The sequence below is a fragment of the Apteryx mantelli genome, chromosome 15 (assembly GCF_036417845.1).
Source record: "Apteryx mantelli isolate bAptMan1 chromosome 15, bAptMan1.hap1, whole genome shotgun sequence".
Taxonomy (NCBI): domain Eukaryota; kingdom Metazoa; phylum Chordata; class Aves; order Apterygiformes; family Apterygidae; genus Apteryx; species Apteryx mantelli.
This window is the reverse complement of record NC_089992.1, coordinates 3,648,638-3,666,325: the sequence shown is the minus strand read 5'-3', so window position 1 is coordinate 3,666,325 and position 17,688 is coordinate 3,648,638. Positions and strand designations below refer to the sequence as shown.

At 48.6% G+C, this 17,688-nt stretch overlaps 1 protein-coding gene across 1 annotated transcript in view; it reads right to left on the bottom strand.

The window, feature by feature from the left end:
- IGDCC4 (immunoglobulin superfamily DCC subclass member 4) overlaps positions 1-17,688 on the bottom strand; it is a 102,611-nt gene that overhangs the window by 3,009 nt on the left and 81,914 nt on the right. The window contains exons 12-19 of the mRNA XM_067305335.1: positions 15,421-15,528; positions 14,485-14,668; positions 13,656-13,783; positions 12,538-12,708; positions 11,260-11,397; positions 10,555-10,660; positions 9,592-9,826; positions 856-1,020 (exon numbers count right to left, since the gene is read on the bottom strand). Of these exons, the coding sequence (XP_067161436.1) occupies positions 856-1,020; positions 9,592-9,826; positions 10,555-10,660; positions 11,260-11,397; positions 12,538-12,708; positions 13,656-13,783; positions 14,485-14,668; positions 15,421-15,528 (1,235 nt within the window). The remainder of the gene's footprint in view (positions 1-855; positions 1,021-9,591; positions 9,827-10,554; positions 10,661-11,259; positions 11,398-12,537; positions 12,709-13,655; positions 13,784-14,484; positions 14,669-15,420; positions 15,529-17,688) is intronic.

Here is a 17,688-nt window from a genome sequence, read left to right as displayed (position 1 = left end):
TTCACACTACTATCTAGGAAGGAAATATAGGTAGGTTACTTAGAAGTATTTGTTGGGGGTAGGGTGAAGAGGGCTGAGCTTAAAGCAATAACCAGACAAATCTTCTGGTATGGAGTCAATCTGAGTGGGTATCAGCCTGCTTTGGTGAAACTGTGGCACAGACATGATCCTCGCGCAAACTCTCTCAAACATGGGAGCGTGTATTTATTCCAATGAAGGAATATCAGAAACTGGGCTTTTCTCCCATCTATACACCCACATAAAGAAGACAAGTGCAGTGGAAATTGCTCTACCCTATCTGGAGAAAGAGTTTAAATCAACCCTTGATCTTTGACTCCTTTTATAGGCAAAAATGCAATTCCTTCTTCAGGCAAGCACACTGTAGATCTTAATGAGTCTGTGCCGAGCGCTGCAGCTCCTAACTCATTGGCAGGCTGCTTGCTGCATGGCCACAGAGAAGATCCAAACCAGACTGGTGGTGCCTGGCTCTGGTTCCTCGGGAAGCCTCGCCAACAACCAAGGCAGCCGGCCCCGACTGACCATCACCAAAAGAACACAGTGCACAGCACACCCCTCAAAGACAGGCTGAAGTCAGGAGCAGGGGGGGACCAGGGGAGAGCTGAGCCTTTGAGGGATGCCTGGAAAAACCAAACAGCTTTTACTCAAATACTGTCAGTCTTGCTGGCATACAGTGCTGCACCCAGGAAAAAATAAAGCCGGTAATCAGCCAACTGAAACTAGCTCAGAGAAGAAAATATTTCTCCTTTTTGCAGCACAGGAGAAAAGGGAGAGGGGGCAATAAATGAAAAAAACACATCAGAGTACACAAGCCAATAAACCACCAAAGACACCCACCATAACAGCATCATAAACCAGAGCTTGCAACAAAAGCTTCTGTCCTGCGCTGGGCTGGAGCTTCAGTGATCCGTTCACAGCAGAGAGAGGCTCTTTTGTGATAGTGTCTCCATATCTGGCTATGTTGTTTGTCCAGGGCTGGTTAGCTGATTTATTCCATGAAGACTGCAGAAGCAAAGAGGGAGGAGAAAAGACCCAATTATCACAGACACAGATTCTTATCCTCATAAACCTGAAATAAGAGGCAGCTTGGAAAAGGAAAACGGAAGCTGTGTTAGACACAGTGTTAGAAGATCTAAGTTAAATGTAGAAACGTAGAAAACGCATTTCCAATGGCATCAAAATAAAAGTGCTTGCTACGATGGACTGGCACAGTCGCCCCAAGACAACAGGCTTTATCGCTCTACATTACATGGTCTGATGCAGAACAAGTAGATAAAAGTTGCCAGATAGTTCACAATGAGGATCTTTCCACTGATTCACAAATTTTGAGGCCAAGAGGTATATTATGGCACAAAACCTCACTTAAAAGTCCACTGAAATCAACTCCCTGCAAAGCTGCAAACAAACCCAAAGCAGTATGAGCCTACTGAAAAATACTGCAAATCTGGAAAGGAACAGGGATGGTGGGAATCTTCTGGAGCTGAATGATTATGGTATTGCTTTGGCACAAGCAACACTCTGCAGCATGAAGGACCCTCAACTGTGCGTACGGGCTCATGCACTCAAGTAGGAGTTGAGGACAACGCTAAACCACTCGCTCTGCAGTGCGGTTGGTTTTCCTGCTCTAAGCTAGGGCCTGGGTAAACACTCTGGTACTCCCCATCAATACAGAGGCACAAAATTTGGGGCGTTATTTTATTTTTTTTTGTAACAGACCACCAAGCAATTCTTAGTTCAGCTTTAAATCCCTTGGGCAACCAGTGTTACCTTGTTTGTAGATCTAATTAAATTATATGGGCTGAACACAATTTGTTCTGGGTTCTCTCAGCTTCCCCTTGCAATAAACTGTTGAATGCACACCTCTGTGTATGGGAAATGTGTGCCTTTAAGAGCTGCAGTTATTTAACAGCTCAGACTATTAGTTCACAGGCAAAAAAAGTATTTTCTTTCCAGGGCTTGATTTTACTGAGTTGTCTTGCATTTACCTGAGCTCAGCCTTGCTACTGACTCAAACGCATACACAAGTATACGGACACACACTCAGATTTAGGGGAGACATAAGCCAATTATCTTTCACAGATGTTGTGTGTTGCCTGGGTAGAAGCAAGAGGAGGATGCAAGGTTAAAGTGAAGAGAAAATCCCGACCCTACGCAACTGAGTGTGCACATACATGTGTGTGGGAGTACAGAATATTGGTCCTGTGAGCATGATGGCAATGTAGGGGGAAGCCATGAGGCACATCTATTCAAACCCATCAACCACCTATTGCTCCCTGTCGGGCAGGGAAAGCCCAGGTTTCTGCCCCGCATTTATGGCTGCTACTTTCACAGGCCTGATCTATTCCAGCCGCAGTGGATGTAGCACAAGTCCAGCGGTGATGGCAAGGAGATTTCTGACATCAGCCTGACCTTGTGTGAGTCATTTGACCTCCTTGTGCCTCAGCCCATCTGGCTGGAAATTAGGTAGAAATGCAGGACCAGATGTTGTACGTAAGCCAGGCATTCCAAAGTCAGCTATTTAGCAAGAAGCAAATGCTACCTCATGCTGTCGGTGCTGGCAGAAGACACACTGAAGCACTCACATACACGCTGAAGGGGTGCCCGAGCCTTTCCTGAGCACTCTCTGCCCACCCTGCCCTCAAGCACCCACAAAGCTTACCACCTTGCAGGAGGCAGGGCCCCAGTGCCAAGCAGAAGTCATAGGAGCTTTTGCCACTGCCTCAGGATCAAATCCCAAGACAACAAGTAGTAAAGGGCCTCATTTATGTGACAGAGCTCTACAGAGCAGGAATTTCCAAACTCGGAGCTGTGGATATGAAGTGTTCACTTTAGAAGCAGATGCTGGAGATGGCCCTTTTGCCATTCCTCTCTTTGCAATCCTCAACAACATATGCTGAACCAAGAGCATTCCCTAATTGCTCCCTTTCTAGGTGGACAATCATTAAACAACATTTTAATAGCAAGAAAGCAACTGAGCGATCACATGTGACTTGCATTAAGGAATATCACTAAATGCAAGTACTCAAAGAATGTGTTCAATTTGCTTCTGCTGCCATCTGAAAGGCTTTCTGCAGAAACATCACTGACTGATGGCTTGTGTGCCTTTTCCAAGGAACATACGTTACTAAGCAAATACTGCCTGGAAATTTCAGAGCTGAACCTACACAAATATGCACACATGCACACAAATGTGTGTGTCCTATTATAGATGCTTACATGCATATTTGCCATCAGAGAGATCTGAGCATCACATGCATACACACACACAAAGCAAACTTGAAAACCTTCTTGCAGGCATCTTGTGAATACCAAAAAATGTGGAAAGAAACAGGCAGCTCTACTGCAATCCCCAATGGACCATCTGTTAGCGGAAATGTCAATCTGCCATGTTTACATAGGTTTTGATGACTCTGGGAACAGCCTGTTCAGCTCTGGCTGAAATTGGCTGCAATGAAGAACAAACTTGTTTTGTACCAGTTTGCAACTTTCAACAAACAAAAAAACCCATCAGCCACAAAACATGGCCTATATCCCACATGTTGTTCAAGCACATTATGTTTGGGGAAAAAAATCCCTCTTGGGCTTAGTCTCCGAGGTTGGGCAGCTGCAATTAACTCTAGGTCTGTTTTCATCAGAGACCTGAAGAAGGTCTTGTGTGCCTGAAAGCTGTTTTTTTTCAAGCAATATCTCTTGGTGTAATAAATGATGCTATTTCTTTCTACTTGAGAGGGGCTACTGAACGGCTGAAGGAAGACAAGGAAATTTTCCTTGTTTTTTTTACAATAGAAGAATGAGGGCAAGGAATGTCAGTCTAATACTAATTTAAAGAGGAAAAAAATCCCTTTCTGAGTTCACTGCAAACACAAGAATGAAAACTAATAAAAGCATCTTCCCATAAAAGGTGTTTCCATTACAGCTAAATCCTTATCAAAGCAAACAAGCCTTTTCATTTTAAGCTTTTTATAGAAACTCTGACTGGTAAAAATGAACCTAGATCATGTTACCTTCTCAGTGACAACTAATTATTTCATGCAAATATACGAGCTGAGAATGAACGTGCAGGAAAAGCTGATCTTGAAACCTTCTCTGTTTTATGAGGATGGTGATTTAAACTAGCTTGAAATCTTGTGCAAAACAAGGCTGGGGACATTCAGATGCTACGTACAGCATACAACAGCATACAAGCTACATAAAACATACAGGCATCCCAGCCAGCAGCTGGGCCTCAAAACAAGGCGCACCATAGCACAGACCTCTCCCACACCAGATAAAGGAGAATCTCTGCTAGCTGTCAACAGGAGCAAAGCTCATCTCATATTTTTGAGAAAACATTGCAACTTTTTTTCCATGCAGAAAATTTTCAAAAAGAAAATGAAAAACAACTGGGGAGATCCAAGTTCCCTGATGCATTACAGCTTTTGCTCTCTGAGTCGCAGGGATGCTTCACGGCAAAGGCAGTCCCCACGGGGAGGAGGCCCACAGGGACAGAGCAGGAGAGCTGGAGCCTTGACGGCTTGCTGTCAAGAAGCACAACAGCAAATATTTCCAAGCCAAAATGCTTGGGTTTGGCTTCATTCAGTGAAAAGCTGAAGTCTTCCATGGAAAGCAGATGCTTTTTAACACTCCCCCCACCCCCCAAATTGCTTGGCCCAAAAGCAGCAGAGACGGAGATGTCTGGAGCAGAGCCATTTTATCATCCTCAGCCCATCTGTCAGGGGAAATGGAGCCACATCACCAGAGCCCGTGCATTACAGTGTTATTTATAACCCATGCTACTGAGGGCATCAGAGTCTGGGGGTCACCTGGAAGGGGAAGAGAGTAAGAGGAGAAAAATCACTTGTCAGTGCATTTACAAATCCTTGCGTGTGACCACTGGGAAATGCACAGAGGGAAGGAAAAGGGTCCGCTAAATGGCCAAGTTCACTTCTGCCTAATGGAGCTGTCAGCCATACAGAGGGGCCCCATGCTGATAGCTCAGCTGCAGAAGGACCTTGCTGTCCTGCAACCAGAGACAGGGTGGCCAGATGTCTCCTGTGGGCTGTCCAGCAACACAAGAACTGTTCCGGCATCCCAGGACACTACTGAGCCCAAGACATGGGATTTTCCCCCCTTTCTCCTTCTGAAGCCACGGTGCTGGGAATTTACCTATTCCCATACCATGTCAAGAGATGAGGAAGGAGAGGTTAAGGTTCTTGGCCCCATGAAGTGGTATGAAGGAAGCATGTCCCCTGTCAAGGGACTGAGGAGGAGATGGAGGAAAGAGACCATGTCCCTCCATTGCACAATTCCCCATCCCCCAGGGTTATTTGTAACAGTTCAAGAGGAATCACTGTCCTGCATTCAAAGGAACTGGGGATCTTGACTTGAAAAGGGACTAGGGAACTTCTCAAAGCCTTTCCCTAGGATGCTTTGCAGAAGTCGGTTCAATTCGTAGCGCTGTTAGAAACTTCCTACCCTCAGTCTCACTGGTCTTCAGTCTTCACCCCGGTGAAGTGACATTTGCTCGCTTTGACTGTTTGAGGCACAGGGACAGTCTCTCTTTTTTGTCTGCACATCTCCTAACAACATGGAGCCTCCAATCCCCCCTAGAGCCTTGGGCTGCCCCAAGAATATAAACGATTAAGAAAAAAGCACTAAATGCTAAGTAACAAGCCAGTATGTGAAAAGCCTGCAAGCAGGGGAACAGCTTTCACTGCCGCTGCTAACAGCAGGTGCTACCCAGCCAACACCGCACAGGTTTCGGGAGAGTACCTTGAAGACGGAGGGCCTAGCAGGCAGGCAGGCAGGGTCACGCAGGCTTGTAGCTGCCAGTTTGGCAGCATCACAGCTACATCAGCCTGCCCAACCGTGGCAGCAGCCTCAGACTAAGGGTTTGTCCCAGCTGACATTTTGAGCTCTGTACTGCATGATACGCTGTTAAGCATGAGAACCTAAAGACATTTCTCACTCCCTTTCTTTACTGACTAGGATTGCAAGTGCTAGTACCAGACCTGGAGCACCTGGGCAGCCTGCCTTTGACAGGAATTTCCTTCCACAAGCATTTGTTCTTTCCTGTGGCTCTACCACATTCCTTGCTATGGGTTTTCACAGCCTCAACCACGCTCACAGCATGAGAAAAGAGAAGAGAAGGCAAAACAGGCAGCTGGTCACTGTGGGGTACAAAGCTCCTGGCAGCGCTCGGCTCCAGGCAGGTCTGCCGGGTGCTTTTGGCAGGCTAGGAGAAATGGCCACAGGAGGAAGCCATTTGCACAGGAGAACCCAGGGACTCCACAACACACGCTTGGGCCTGGGCTAGAAGCGTTTTGTCTGCGAACAGGGAGCTGCACACCCCCAGCTGCACACGAGTCCGATTTGCATCCATCGTGGGACCAGGCATGCCTGTACCAGTCCAGCTGCGCTCACGAGACCCGACTAACTCCCCAACCATACAGCCAGGTCACTCGCACCACACACTTTGGGACATGTGGCTGCCTGACAACTCCAGCCTAAAGATGTATTTGGCCTGAGCCTTTTCACCCTTGAGTATACATGTCAGAGAGTGAGGAGGATGGGGCAGCGGAGTGGGGAGAAAGAAATAAATAAAGAAAAAAAGACCAATCAAACCCAGAAACCCAAACCCAAGAGCCCTTTCACTTTTCCATGGGACATTGCAAGCCAATGTGCAAACATTACAAAACAGCATTTTCCAACGCCTTGCAGAGTCTGTAGGGTTCCTTCTATGTAGGATGGGAAGTGACCCAGAGTATCTACTGCCAGTGCGGTATTTCCATCATTAAATAATTCCTCCTGTAGAGCACTGACATTATCTGCATTTTAGAGAGGAAGACACTCACGTACCAACATATCTAGTGACTTAGCTAAGGTCATTTAGGGAAGCAGTGCCAGAATTGGTAATTAAGCCATCCTCTGACACCTCCCATCCTGCACCCTATGCCACTCCTGCTGGCAGGACTGCCCCTGCCTCCAGGCCCAGCTTACCAAGCCTGCCTGCAGCCTGGTGCTCAGGGCTGCCTCAGGCTCCAGGCAGTGCAGGTGGCACTTCCAGCTGGAAAGGGGCATCCGAGAGCGCCAGGCTTCCTGCATGGGAGCACATCTCCCTCCAGTGCCCACTCCCAGCAACAACAGCCTGTTGCTCCCAGCAGCCACTCTCCCGTCCTGCCTGGGCAGCACGGATGACAACACTGCTCTCCCAGTGGCGGCTGCGTGCGGCTGCTCCTCAGTGATCCTTGCTTTCCTATCTTTAGCCATCAAAAACCAAGCCCTTTATTCTGCTGGCAACCCCAGCGAATTTAACTCCCGGTAGCCTTTCCTCCCTCCAGTGAGACTGATGGACTAAATCCTTCTCCATCACATCAATTTAGACATTAGCCAAGGAGGAGACAGGAAAGAACAGGTTTATGGAGAAAAACTGGTAAGAGGTGAACTCTGGGAAGTTAGCAGTCCCCCCTCCTCTGATGGCCATCTTCACTGCTGTCACCTGGAGACTGGCTGCAGAGGAACGGCCTCCCCCGGGGCCAGGCAAGCCGGCTGCAGGTGGCACTGACCTTGGTCTCCCATGTCCTACCTCCTCTGCTGCAGAGGAAAGGCAAGGCAGGTGGTCCTCACCCAGCCCAGACGTTTGTGAGCGTCTGAGCGCTGTGCTCGTGGCACGGGGGCTGGCCTGGCCCTCCTTCCGGAGCTGGTCTCATGCCCTCTCCTCCACAGACCCCTGAGGCTCATTCCCTGCTCTGCCCCTCGGCGGGGGTCTCCTCTCACCTCAACAGGGCTGCTGGGGGACTCTGGCCGGCAAGTGCCAAACCGAGGACAAGGCTGGAAAGCTCCTGGGGAGGCAGAAGAACTACAGCCAGAATCGCCTCTCTGCCATAGCGCTGATCTCTGAAGATAACCCTGCCGCCTGCCACTGCTAGCCTCTGCGACGGACGCTGCGGGCCCCAAGCTCTCAGGCTAAGCCCTGAACAGCCAGGCCTTGACGCTGCCCTCTCCAGCCCTCGCTCCGCGGGCACAAAGACAAGATCCCTGCTTTGGAAGAGAGATCTAGATATGCTACCCCTGGAAAGGCCTCCCGGGGAGGGAACTTCCCCCCTCCCCAACCTGTTCGCAGGGTAAATCACCCTCACTGGAAACATTTGTTCCTTATTTAACAGAAAGGGCAGTAGGAAATTCCTCACGCTCTTTGGCTTGGATCCAGAAAGGCAGCCACATTCCGCTGAAATCTATGGATGCGGCTTGGATGCTAACACAAGAGCACCTGGGCTGGCTACGCTGCAAACCAGCTTCTTCAGCTGAGCGCTGATCTGACCCAGCAGTTGGAGATGGCCAAGAGAACAGGTCCAGCCCACAGGATTATTAAAAGCAGGGAAGATGCAAAATTTCCCAAAGGCTGCACCTGCATCGCCACTAGCAGCGGGGACCGGCCTGTCAGGACTGGGCTGTGGCACCTGTGGAGGTAGTGGAGTAACCTGAACACACCTCGCCACCAGCGGCAAGCGAGCGTATCGTCGATGCAAACATGAAATCCCATGCGCTCACAATGCATTTGTTTTACTGAACCTCCTAATTACTTTACATGCTCTCCCTGGGTTACAAAGAGAGACATAAACAGATTAACTAAATTAGGCCAATTAAAGGTTCCCTAATGGAATGAAATGTTTCAGGCAAGCTTGAGAGACGAAATGGGCAGGGAGTGAAAGACAACGCAATGTCAGGCAAACCAAGCGGGGCAGGAAAAGACTACTTCAAAAAATAAAGCCCACAAATAAAACACGGTTTCGCTTCTTGTTCATCTTCAAGGGTATTCCAGTGAACACACTATTTATGGACAAAGCACCTTTTCCCCGAAACAAGTGAGTATCCTGGAAAGCAGAACATCCACCCTGGCCCTCACAGAGCTGATGTCTGGAGTGCAGATGTGTTGCTATTTCACCCTCCACCAACACCAGTCCCCCAAGCGCCCTGAAGATATGGTAGCATCCTTACACCAGCTCCACAGGATCTCAACTGGGGGGGAGGAGGTCTCCCTTGCTCAACCTCCCAATACAGCGCAATGCTTTGAGGCTTTTTATGAGGAGAAATACCTGTATGGATAATTCTAGGACTCCCTGTAAGTACTGGGACTGTGCCCGGGTAGGAGCAGAGGCCGGATCACTAGTTATCAGGCAGTACATGGCTGTTTTCTTCAGATGCTCTTTCCCAGGCTGTTTAGTTCTCTGTGCCAGACGGCAGCCACTTTCTTTCATGATTCTTACGCCACGGCAACAGGAATAACTCAGCTTTCTGCAGCAATTAAGTTTGGTAGCTGCTTGCTTGGGCACAAGGGGTCACTGCCCCCAGCAGATGAAAAGGGGAGGGGGGAGGCACAGTGGTCCCAAAAATAGATCCAACAGCCAAGACTGAGCCACTCCATCTTACAGAGAGAGAAGGAAATGCATGGCTGTCCAGCAGCAGCCTACAGCCAAGACTATCAGCACTTTGTAGAGTCAGGACAGGATCAGGCCTTGACTTCCCAGCAGCGACACACCAAGCAAAGGCTCCTGCATTGGGCAGGAGTTTGGTCACCATGTGCATGGTCATTACCTTCCTCTTCCCATGGATGGCGTCCTCGGGGAGGCTTGTGTGGATGAGGCTGTGCACTTCTGTCAGCTCTGTGATGTCCCCCAGGGGCACGGGTGCATCCTCCGGGAGTGGGGACATGAGGGACTCCAGCTCATGCGAGTCTGAGGTGGCACTGGGAGCTGCCACCCCTTGCCTGCCCCGGTGGTAATAAGTGTGGTTGCCAGCTGCCTGGGAGTCCAGGCCTGGTAGGGCCTCCCTGAGGGAAAACAAGAAAGAGTTGGCAGAGTTGGCATCTCCAGTGAGCTTCACAACCCTCCGCCCCACCAGTCAAGGGACTGTCAGAAAAAACAATCCACTCGGGACCACTCAGCCTGTCCTTGTGGAAGAGTCTGGAACCAAGTCCCAGCCCTGACACTCCTGAGGAAGGGGATCCTCTACCCACATCCTACTGTGGCAGCTCTCATTGCAGTAGCCTCTCTCCAGGTGCATTTCTCCATCCCCTTTCACTAATCCCAGAGCTGACACAAAGCACAGCACTGGAGGAAGACACCGCAGCCCTCCCTGCACCGGCAGGTCACAAGGACAGGACAACCCAAGTCCAAGGGATGGGGTCACTGCTCGCTAATCCTTGTCTACAGGGAGTTGTGCCAGTCTTGTTATCTCTGCTTTACACATGAGAGGAGCAATAGGAGAGGAAGGTTTGGGGGCCGCTCTAGGATGAGACTTCAGAAGTTGCTTGTTCCTAGTCCTGGGATTTGCCACCAGCTCAACATCTTTCTCAAAAACTAGGTTGATTTCCAGTCGTTATCCTTCCACACACTTGTGGCTGGATTTAGATCCCTGAGAAAGCAGAGGTTTCCAAACAGCCTCCCACTAAACTGCAGTGTCAAACAGCCCAACTGAACATGGGGAAGAGGTTCAGTGTATTTCATCTCCTTTCACATCAACCTCCTTTACCTCCTGCAAAGACAAGGGGACACCTACCTCTGCTTGCTGTTGCGGAAGCTGGCACACATGCAGAAGAGTATGCAGAGCAGTCCCAGGCAGACTCCCACAATGATTCCCGTGACAGAGTGGATATCCAGAACATCTAGTTGGGGAAGAACAGATGTGTCACTTCAACTGTTAGCAGGAAGAAGGCACAAAGTGTCTCATGTTCACAGAAGCGTCACCTTTACTAAAACTAATTGGTGATGCCTGTATATACACACAATGAAGTACAGATGAAAAAACCCTATTCTCTAAAAGCTTGGGAAATGGAGGTCTGCCTTCCCCACTTTGGCAGGTGTTTAATACACTCAGAATCATAAAGGAAAAAAATGACTTGACAGCGACCATTTAAAGCAGCTTAAAGCAAACTGGTGTCTATGTACATTCATTAAGTTTATGTGACACAGGCCTAACAGAAAGGCAGCAAGGTGCAGGTCGCATGTGCCTTTCCATAGGGGTTGAGGTGGAGAAGAGAGATCAAGGTCCGCCGAGGGACAGATCCCCGAGCTGCCTGAGGCTCGTGGAGCTGCACATGAGGACTCTGCTGTGATCCTTCGCGCTGGCCTGCGCACAATCATATTTCGCATTCTGGGAGGTGACATCAGGCAGTTCAGTGACACACAGAGAAGTGCTGCTGACAACCTACAGTCTTCAACAACATGACTCACTTCCCCCCCAGGATGAAGGGGAAACTCGTACCAGACAGCTTCTCCCGGAGGGTGTGCACATCCTTAACGTTTGAATAGGGCCCAGATCCCACGACTGTCTTTGCTCCCATCTTGAAGTAGTATCTGGTATCACTTTCCAGGCCATGCACTTCAGTGCTGAAGATATTCCCTGATCAAAAGCAAGTCAAAAGAGGAATAATACATGCAGTTTCAAGTTTATTCAGAGGGTTGCAGCAAAGCAGCAGTGGATTTCTGTTGGATCCTCAGAAGTGACAGATTTTATGTCATGTGCTCTAAGAGATAATTCATACCCCTTAGAAGTTAATGAATTTTCTGCTTAAAGAGCTGATACAAGGCTGCATGTGGCGCTGCTGGCATATGTTCTCCTAGGAATTACTGGCTGGTCGCCTGTATCCACAGGACATTTGCAGGACGACAGTGGCTGTTTCAGCCCTAGACACGTATGATTTCCTGTCTCACAGTAGCCATGCTCCTGCACTCTCCTCTCTGACCAGGAGCAAGGCCCAGAGCAAACCACAAGAAAGCTGGCAGCATAAGCTCCTTGAATGTATATTTGTATGTGCTCAAATGTATATTTGTATGTGCTCAAAGGGAGGCAAAAATCAAAGCCAAAGACAGAGAAACATTAACTTTGACGGCTAAAACACACTTTAAAGCCTTGACCAATTTAGCTATGATTCCATTTACAAGGAGTTGGGGGCCCATTAAGCCTGATTCCTTGAGTGGTTGCCCCCATGGTTAGCCACCAAAGCTGTTTGCTTCAAACAGAGCCTCTCAGACAGGTCTCCCCTGTCTCTAACACCTGAGGTGCACCTTGGACGTTGAGTCAACAGCAAACCCTCATGCTGCCTTCCCCTCTAATAATATTGTGCCCTTCCTCCCCAAAAAGAGAGAGCAAGAGCCTGGAAACCTGGTATTGGCATGAGCCCCACCTCTCCTCTCAGATAGCCATCTCCATGTTCTCTTTTCCGTTCTCCCTACATCCACCGTACTCTTTCTTAGAAGTACTCCCAGCAAGCCAAACCTTTCCTGGGTTTCAGCTACGCTCAGGCAACACAGACCTTGCTTGTCACACTGTCTGAGCCAGTCAGAAGGTACGTTAGCACAGTGCTGAGCAATTTATTCACGTGGGCTGAGCCATTAGGACTGATCAGCCAGAACTCTGTAGGCAGAGAGACAGACTGAGGGAAGAAGGCAGGAGGAGGATAACCTCATGGAGTATTTACTGGAGTTTAGAGGAGACTGAAGACAAGTGTTTGCTCAGGTTAGAGCACCCCGGGAGGCTCACCTTCGCGTGTTAGCAAGGTCCACATGTCATCGGGCTGCGTGTTGTTGGCATTGTACAGGATGAGGTACTCCACGATGATGCCGTTGGGCTCAGCAGGGGGGCACCAGTGCACCTGGACAGCATAGGGATTGAGCGGGTGCAGCCGCAGGTCAGACGGAGGAGTTGAAGGACCTGGCAGATACAGGTAAAGACTCGGTGTGAACAACAGAAATGAGGAGGAAGGCATTCAATCTGCAGGGCACAATGACTGCTCTGCCTGCTGTCAATCCTTTTCAGTGGTGCCACAGCCACGTTCGCCAGCATGAAATGAGGGGTGACCTGGGTGGCTGGACATCCCATCCAAACACACCGTGAAGAGCCCAGAGGGGAGAGAGCTGAGCCCAATAGAGGAGATGACACGAGCATCTTGGCCAGCTAGCCAAGGGAAGCACGACAGTGCCAATGAAGCCACATAGCTCATTTTGATGTTGTGCAATGTTGTTCACCTTTGAGAGAACATTCCTAGCCCACACCCCATCCTTGTGGCTTTCTTCTCCATCTCCCCCAAAGCCCTGCTTGCTCCACAACTTGCCCCAGCTAAGGAAAACAGGGCACATGACACCTCCAAAGCCAATCACTGCTGTTCTGTGGAGCTGAATACAGGAGGAGCTGCTATAGAATAAGAAGCTAAACCACCGCAGCTCCCAGGATCATCTTTGCCTCCCAGCCCTCACCAGGCCTGAATCTAAGATGTGGAGGTCTTGCTGGAGAGCCAGGCTGGGCAAGGCACACTTGTTATGACAGTGACAGTCAGCACTGGGGAGGACTCAGTGTTTAAGCAACACACCATCAGCTCTCTCTAGTGAGCAAGATTTCTCTGAAAGAGCCCAGAGGGAACCCTGCAGTAACAGAAATTGTTGCCTCAATTCTCTTTACATATTCCTCTCTGCTTACAAAGCAGCACTCCTTCAATGGGCTTGGGAGAATCGCTGGGACCCATAGGGACTCTCAGTCTTTTATGTACACAGGTATATCAGAACTTGGAGGTGGTCAGAGATCACCACACCATTCAGAGCCAAGTTAGGAGAGAATCAGGGAAAGCCAGAAGAAATGAGGATTCAATCCTCATAAATACTCACGGTCTGGAAGGGTGAACCGCTCCACCACGCTGCCAAAGGGCCCATCGATGCCAACACCATTGGACTGCACGGCAAACTCATACCTTGTGTAGGGCTTCAACCCACTAATGAGGATGTCTTCATCCGAGCTGCCAAAAGAGGATGCATCCACAAGGCCATGAACGCTAACAGGTTCTCCCACCCACTGCCACCTTAGCACCTTACCAGAAGCACTATAAGAGATTATCTTAACTGTTACTGTATTTGATGCTTCACTTAAAACTCCATCTCCTGCAGTCATGTGAATGTAAGAACACTCAACTCCCAGTTACAGAGCAAAGTAGCCTCCAGGACCATTTATGATGTGCTTGCAGAGAAAAGCTTCAAAATACAGCCTGATTACAGGCTGACAACCTGCATGGGAAGCCAGATTTAAAGTATATTCCCAAATTATTATTACTACTTAAACTCTTGCAATTTTTCAAACAAACTTGTGAAGACCATCTCACAAATTATGAATGCTTTGAGACTGGTGATAGCTGCATCTGGCTTCATTATTAAAAGGAAAACCAGCACGCAAGGTCCAGCCAGAGCAGAAAAGATGCAGAGACTTGCCTGTAAACAACCCTTTGGCATTTAAGTTATGGACAATTCCCTACTGTGGAAGTCCTAGTGCCACATTTTACTAGCTCTGAATGTACCTGTGATCAAGTTCAAGGCAGGCACTGTAGCATATGAAATGCTCAGGAGTGTGCTCCACACTGGGCCTTCCCTGCAGGTTTCTCCTGCTTTGTGTTTATTCATGACATGGGTAACCTTTGGCAGATGAACCCTTAGCATCCCACTTTACCTTGTGTAGTATGTAACGAGAGAGGCGTTTTTCAGGCCCCACGGGCTGAAGCGCACAGTGTAGTTGACAATCTTGACTGTGGTGAAGTCAGGCTTCTTCCACCTGAGCCATATGGAAGTTGAGCTGTTGGACTCTGCATAGACTTGGACTGGAGGCAGTGGAGGACCCTTCTGCACTGGGGGATCTGCAGTGCAGAAAGAAAAGAGATGCAGAGACATAAATGACACAGGAAGGCAAGGCACAGCTGTCATTCACACAGAAAACAGGGAATAAAACAGGCCTAGGTTATGAAGCTTGCACAAATATGCAGGCCTCCAGTTTAAGCTTGGACACCCTACTTAGCCTTTCGGTGCCTGCAGTGATCTGAAGAGCATGCTTTTCCTCATCTGTGGGATCTGTGTGTGTTACGAAGATCCACACACTGGGCTGGCAGCGTACTACTGTGGAGCAAAGGCCAGTTTCAAAGTTACACACTCAACAGGCCCATACCAGGGTAAGGAAGGGCCAAGACTGTTCACCATCCCACAACAAACTGGTAGAGCTGGGAATGGAGCCTGGGTCTTCAGAGCTTTAACTTCTTTACAATACTGTGAGAAACATGGCATGTCGCTAATTTATTTTCTGGGGTCTTTATAACATCACAGATAAAACCCAGGTTATTTGGCTATTTCCAAGACTATCCCTGAGCCACTAACAGGGCCAGAGGGAACTTGGTGAAGCCTATCCAAACTCAGGACAGGATGGGGATATTTTGCCAAGTTAATTTCTCCAATGCGATTTACAATGAGTGTTGCAGGGAGTTCCCTTATATTGGGATCTTCCCCATTTTAGTAATATCTCTCTTGAAGTCCTTCCTCTGTAACTTTAGCTTTAGCCTTCCTTTGAAGCCACACACCAAACAGAAGAGATGAACAACAAATAAAGGGCATTTCTCACCTACTGCTGTCACAGGCGCCTTTTCTGTTTTGCCCTTCCAAACCGCTGCATAGCCATCTTCATGCTTATTAAATGCCACCAGCTTCACCTCATAGAGTTTCCCAGGAGCTGGGGAGAGAAGAAGAAAAAAAAAAAAAAATCAACCAGGGTTTGTCTGTTGTTGGTGGGTTTTCTTCTTTTTTGGGGGGGTGAGGGGGTGGTGCCACCCACCCTGGTTAGACACCTTTTCTTAGATCTGACCAGCTTTTCTCACCATCCAAGAAAGCTGCTTAAATGGAGCTGCATTTGTTAAAATGTATCAGGTACTTCCCTTCCACTTCCAGGCTTCTCCCATTCAAATGCTGGCTTGCTCATCCTCCCAACTATTCCCTAGGTCTGTCCTCCCCTTTTATAGTGGGAGGTTGTTGAGTGAGGACATCCTCTCCTCTCTCCAAAATGATGTAGTACCTCTCATATCCAAAGGCCTTTCTGATTTACTCATTGCTGTGAGGATCTTCCTTCCAGCAAGTCCTTACATTCCCTGTTATTTAAGTCACTGGGGCTTTTGTTATTTTGCCTCCACAGCAAGTAGAGGTTCTTGATTTGCAATTGGAAAAGCAACAGTGCACGTAACTCCCACACCAGAAACTGCAGGATCCTCAATACACACCCTTCCCATCAGACCGCCACACACTCTATGGGCAACATCACACTTTCACCCAAATGGAGCTGCAGGACAGGGTGACCTGCTCACTAGCAGAGCTCTGGTTGTTTCAAAACTCACTTCCCTCTTTCTTCCTGCCTTTCATCAGCTGAAACACTCCTTTGCTGTGTCAAGGAACATCTGAGTCTTCTTTTCATGGAGGTATTTAATGGAGGAAACAATTTGGGAGATCCAAAGTTCTCAAATAAGAGAGTCACCAGCTTCTCTCTTTGGCAGCCAGCCCATTCAGAAGCTCAGGGAGAGCAGTCCAGACTGTCTTTGGTTGCCTTGGCTGCAATGTGTTGATGAAGTTTGTTAATTTGGGACGTGCCTGTTCATTCCCTGCCCTGATAGATCACTGCTCCTTTTGCCAGACAACATAAGTAGCACAAAGCCTTTCTTATTGATGCCAATTTTATTATTACTGCACTAATTATGCTCCCAGAGGCTAATGGTACCAATTACCAAAGGCTCTCACTGCTCCACAACACATGTTCACGCTCAGAATATAAAAACAGTTCAGCCACATTTTTCTCCCTGAAAGAATCCCAAAAGCAAACAGTTTTGTCTACCACCAAGGCAGCCTGGATGCTGTCCTGCTGCAGGAACAGGCTTACTGATCTGTATTGCCACACTCTCCAGTCACAGAAAACCTCCTCAAAACCACACAAGGGAGAAGAGGCCAAAAAGTGCTCAACTTCCAAATGGCTGGACCACGGGTTTGGTGGAACAGAGAGCCCCAAAGCCTGTCTGTCGCCAGCACACACACTCCAAGCTCCTGCCTGAGCATTTGCCTGGGCTCCACTGGGACACGAGCTCACTGCAGATGATGCGATCCAAGCAGGGAGGAAGTGCTCACAGATGTGATGCAGCTGTGGTCAGCTCGCATTAGAGAATGAAGAGAAGGAAGGAACAAGTCCTCCATCTCCACAGAGCAGCAAGAGACTAGCCTGAGACACCAAGTTGAAAGATCTCTGCAGTGCATCCCAGCCGGGTTGAAACCCCACTTGAATTGTCATCCACAGGAAAGGCCATGCTCCTCAGCCAGGTTCTCAGTACCGTAGAGCACACAGCAGCTCTCATGACTTGGTGTGGGCATTCATCATTTACATATGACTTGTATGGATAAGATCAGAAGACCATCCCGTGTAGTCTCTGGCTGTCCTAAGTGCAGGATGCTTCAAGGACGTGCAAGCAGCCCCCAAACAAGCAGCCCTCATTTGCACCTTGTGCCATCCAGTATGGCCTGATCTCTAGAAATCGGCAAGCAGACTAAATCCCCAAGACACAGTTATACATTTCTATCAGAAACTGGTGGGCCCTGGATTTACAGGTAATTTGGAGTAGGATCGATATGGCAGCCACTTGCACGTGAAGCCACAGCAGCTCTGCCACATGATCAAGCGACTCATATTCTGAAAATAAAGGAATTTTGGATTTCTCTGTCAGAGATTTGGCTTCACTTTTTATGCACAGACCCAGACGTTCAAGTTCTTAGAATATGCAGACATAAAGCTCTATCAAGCTGTCAAGAAGCTAGTAGGCAGTATGAAAACAGATTTATTTCATTGCATTCCATCATACAT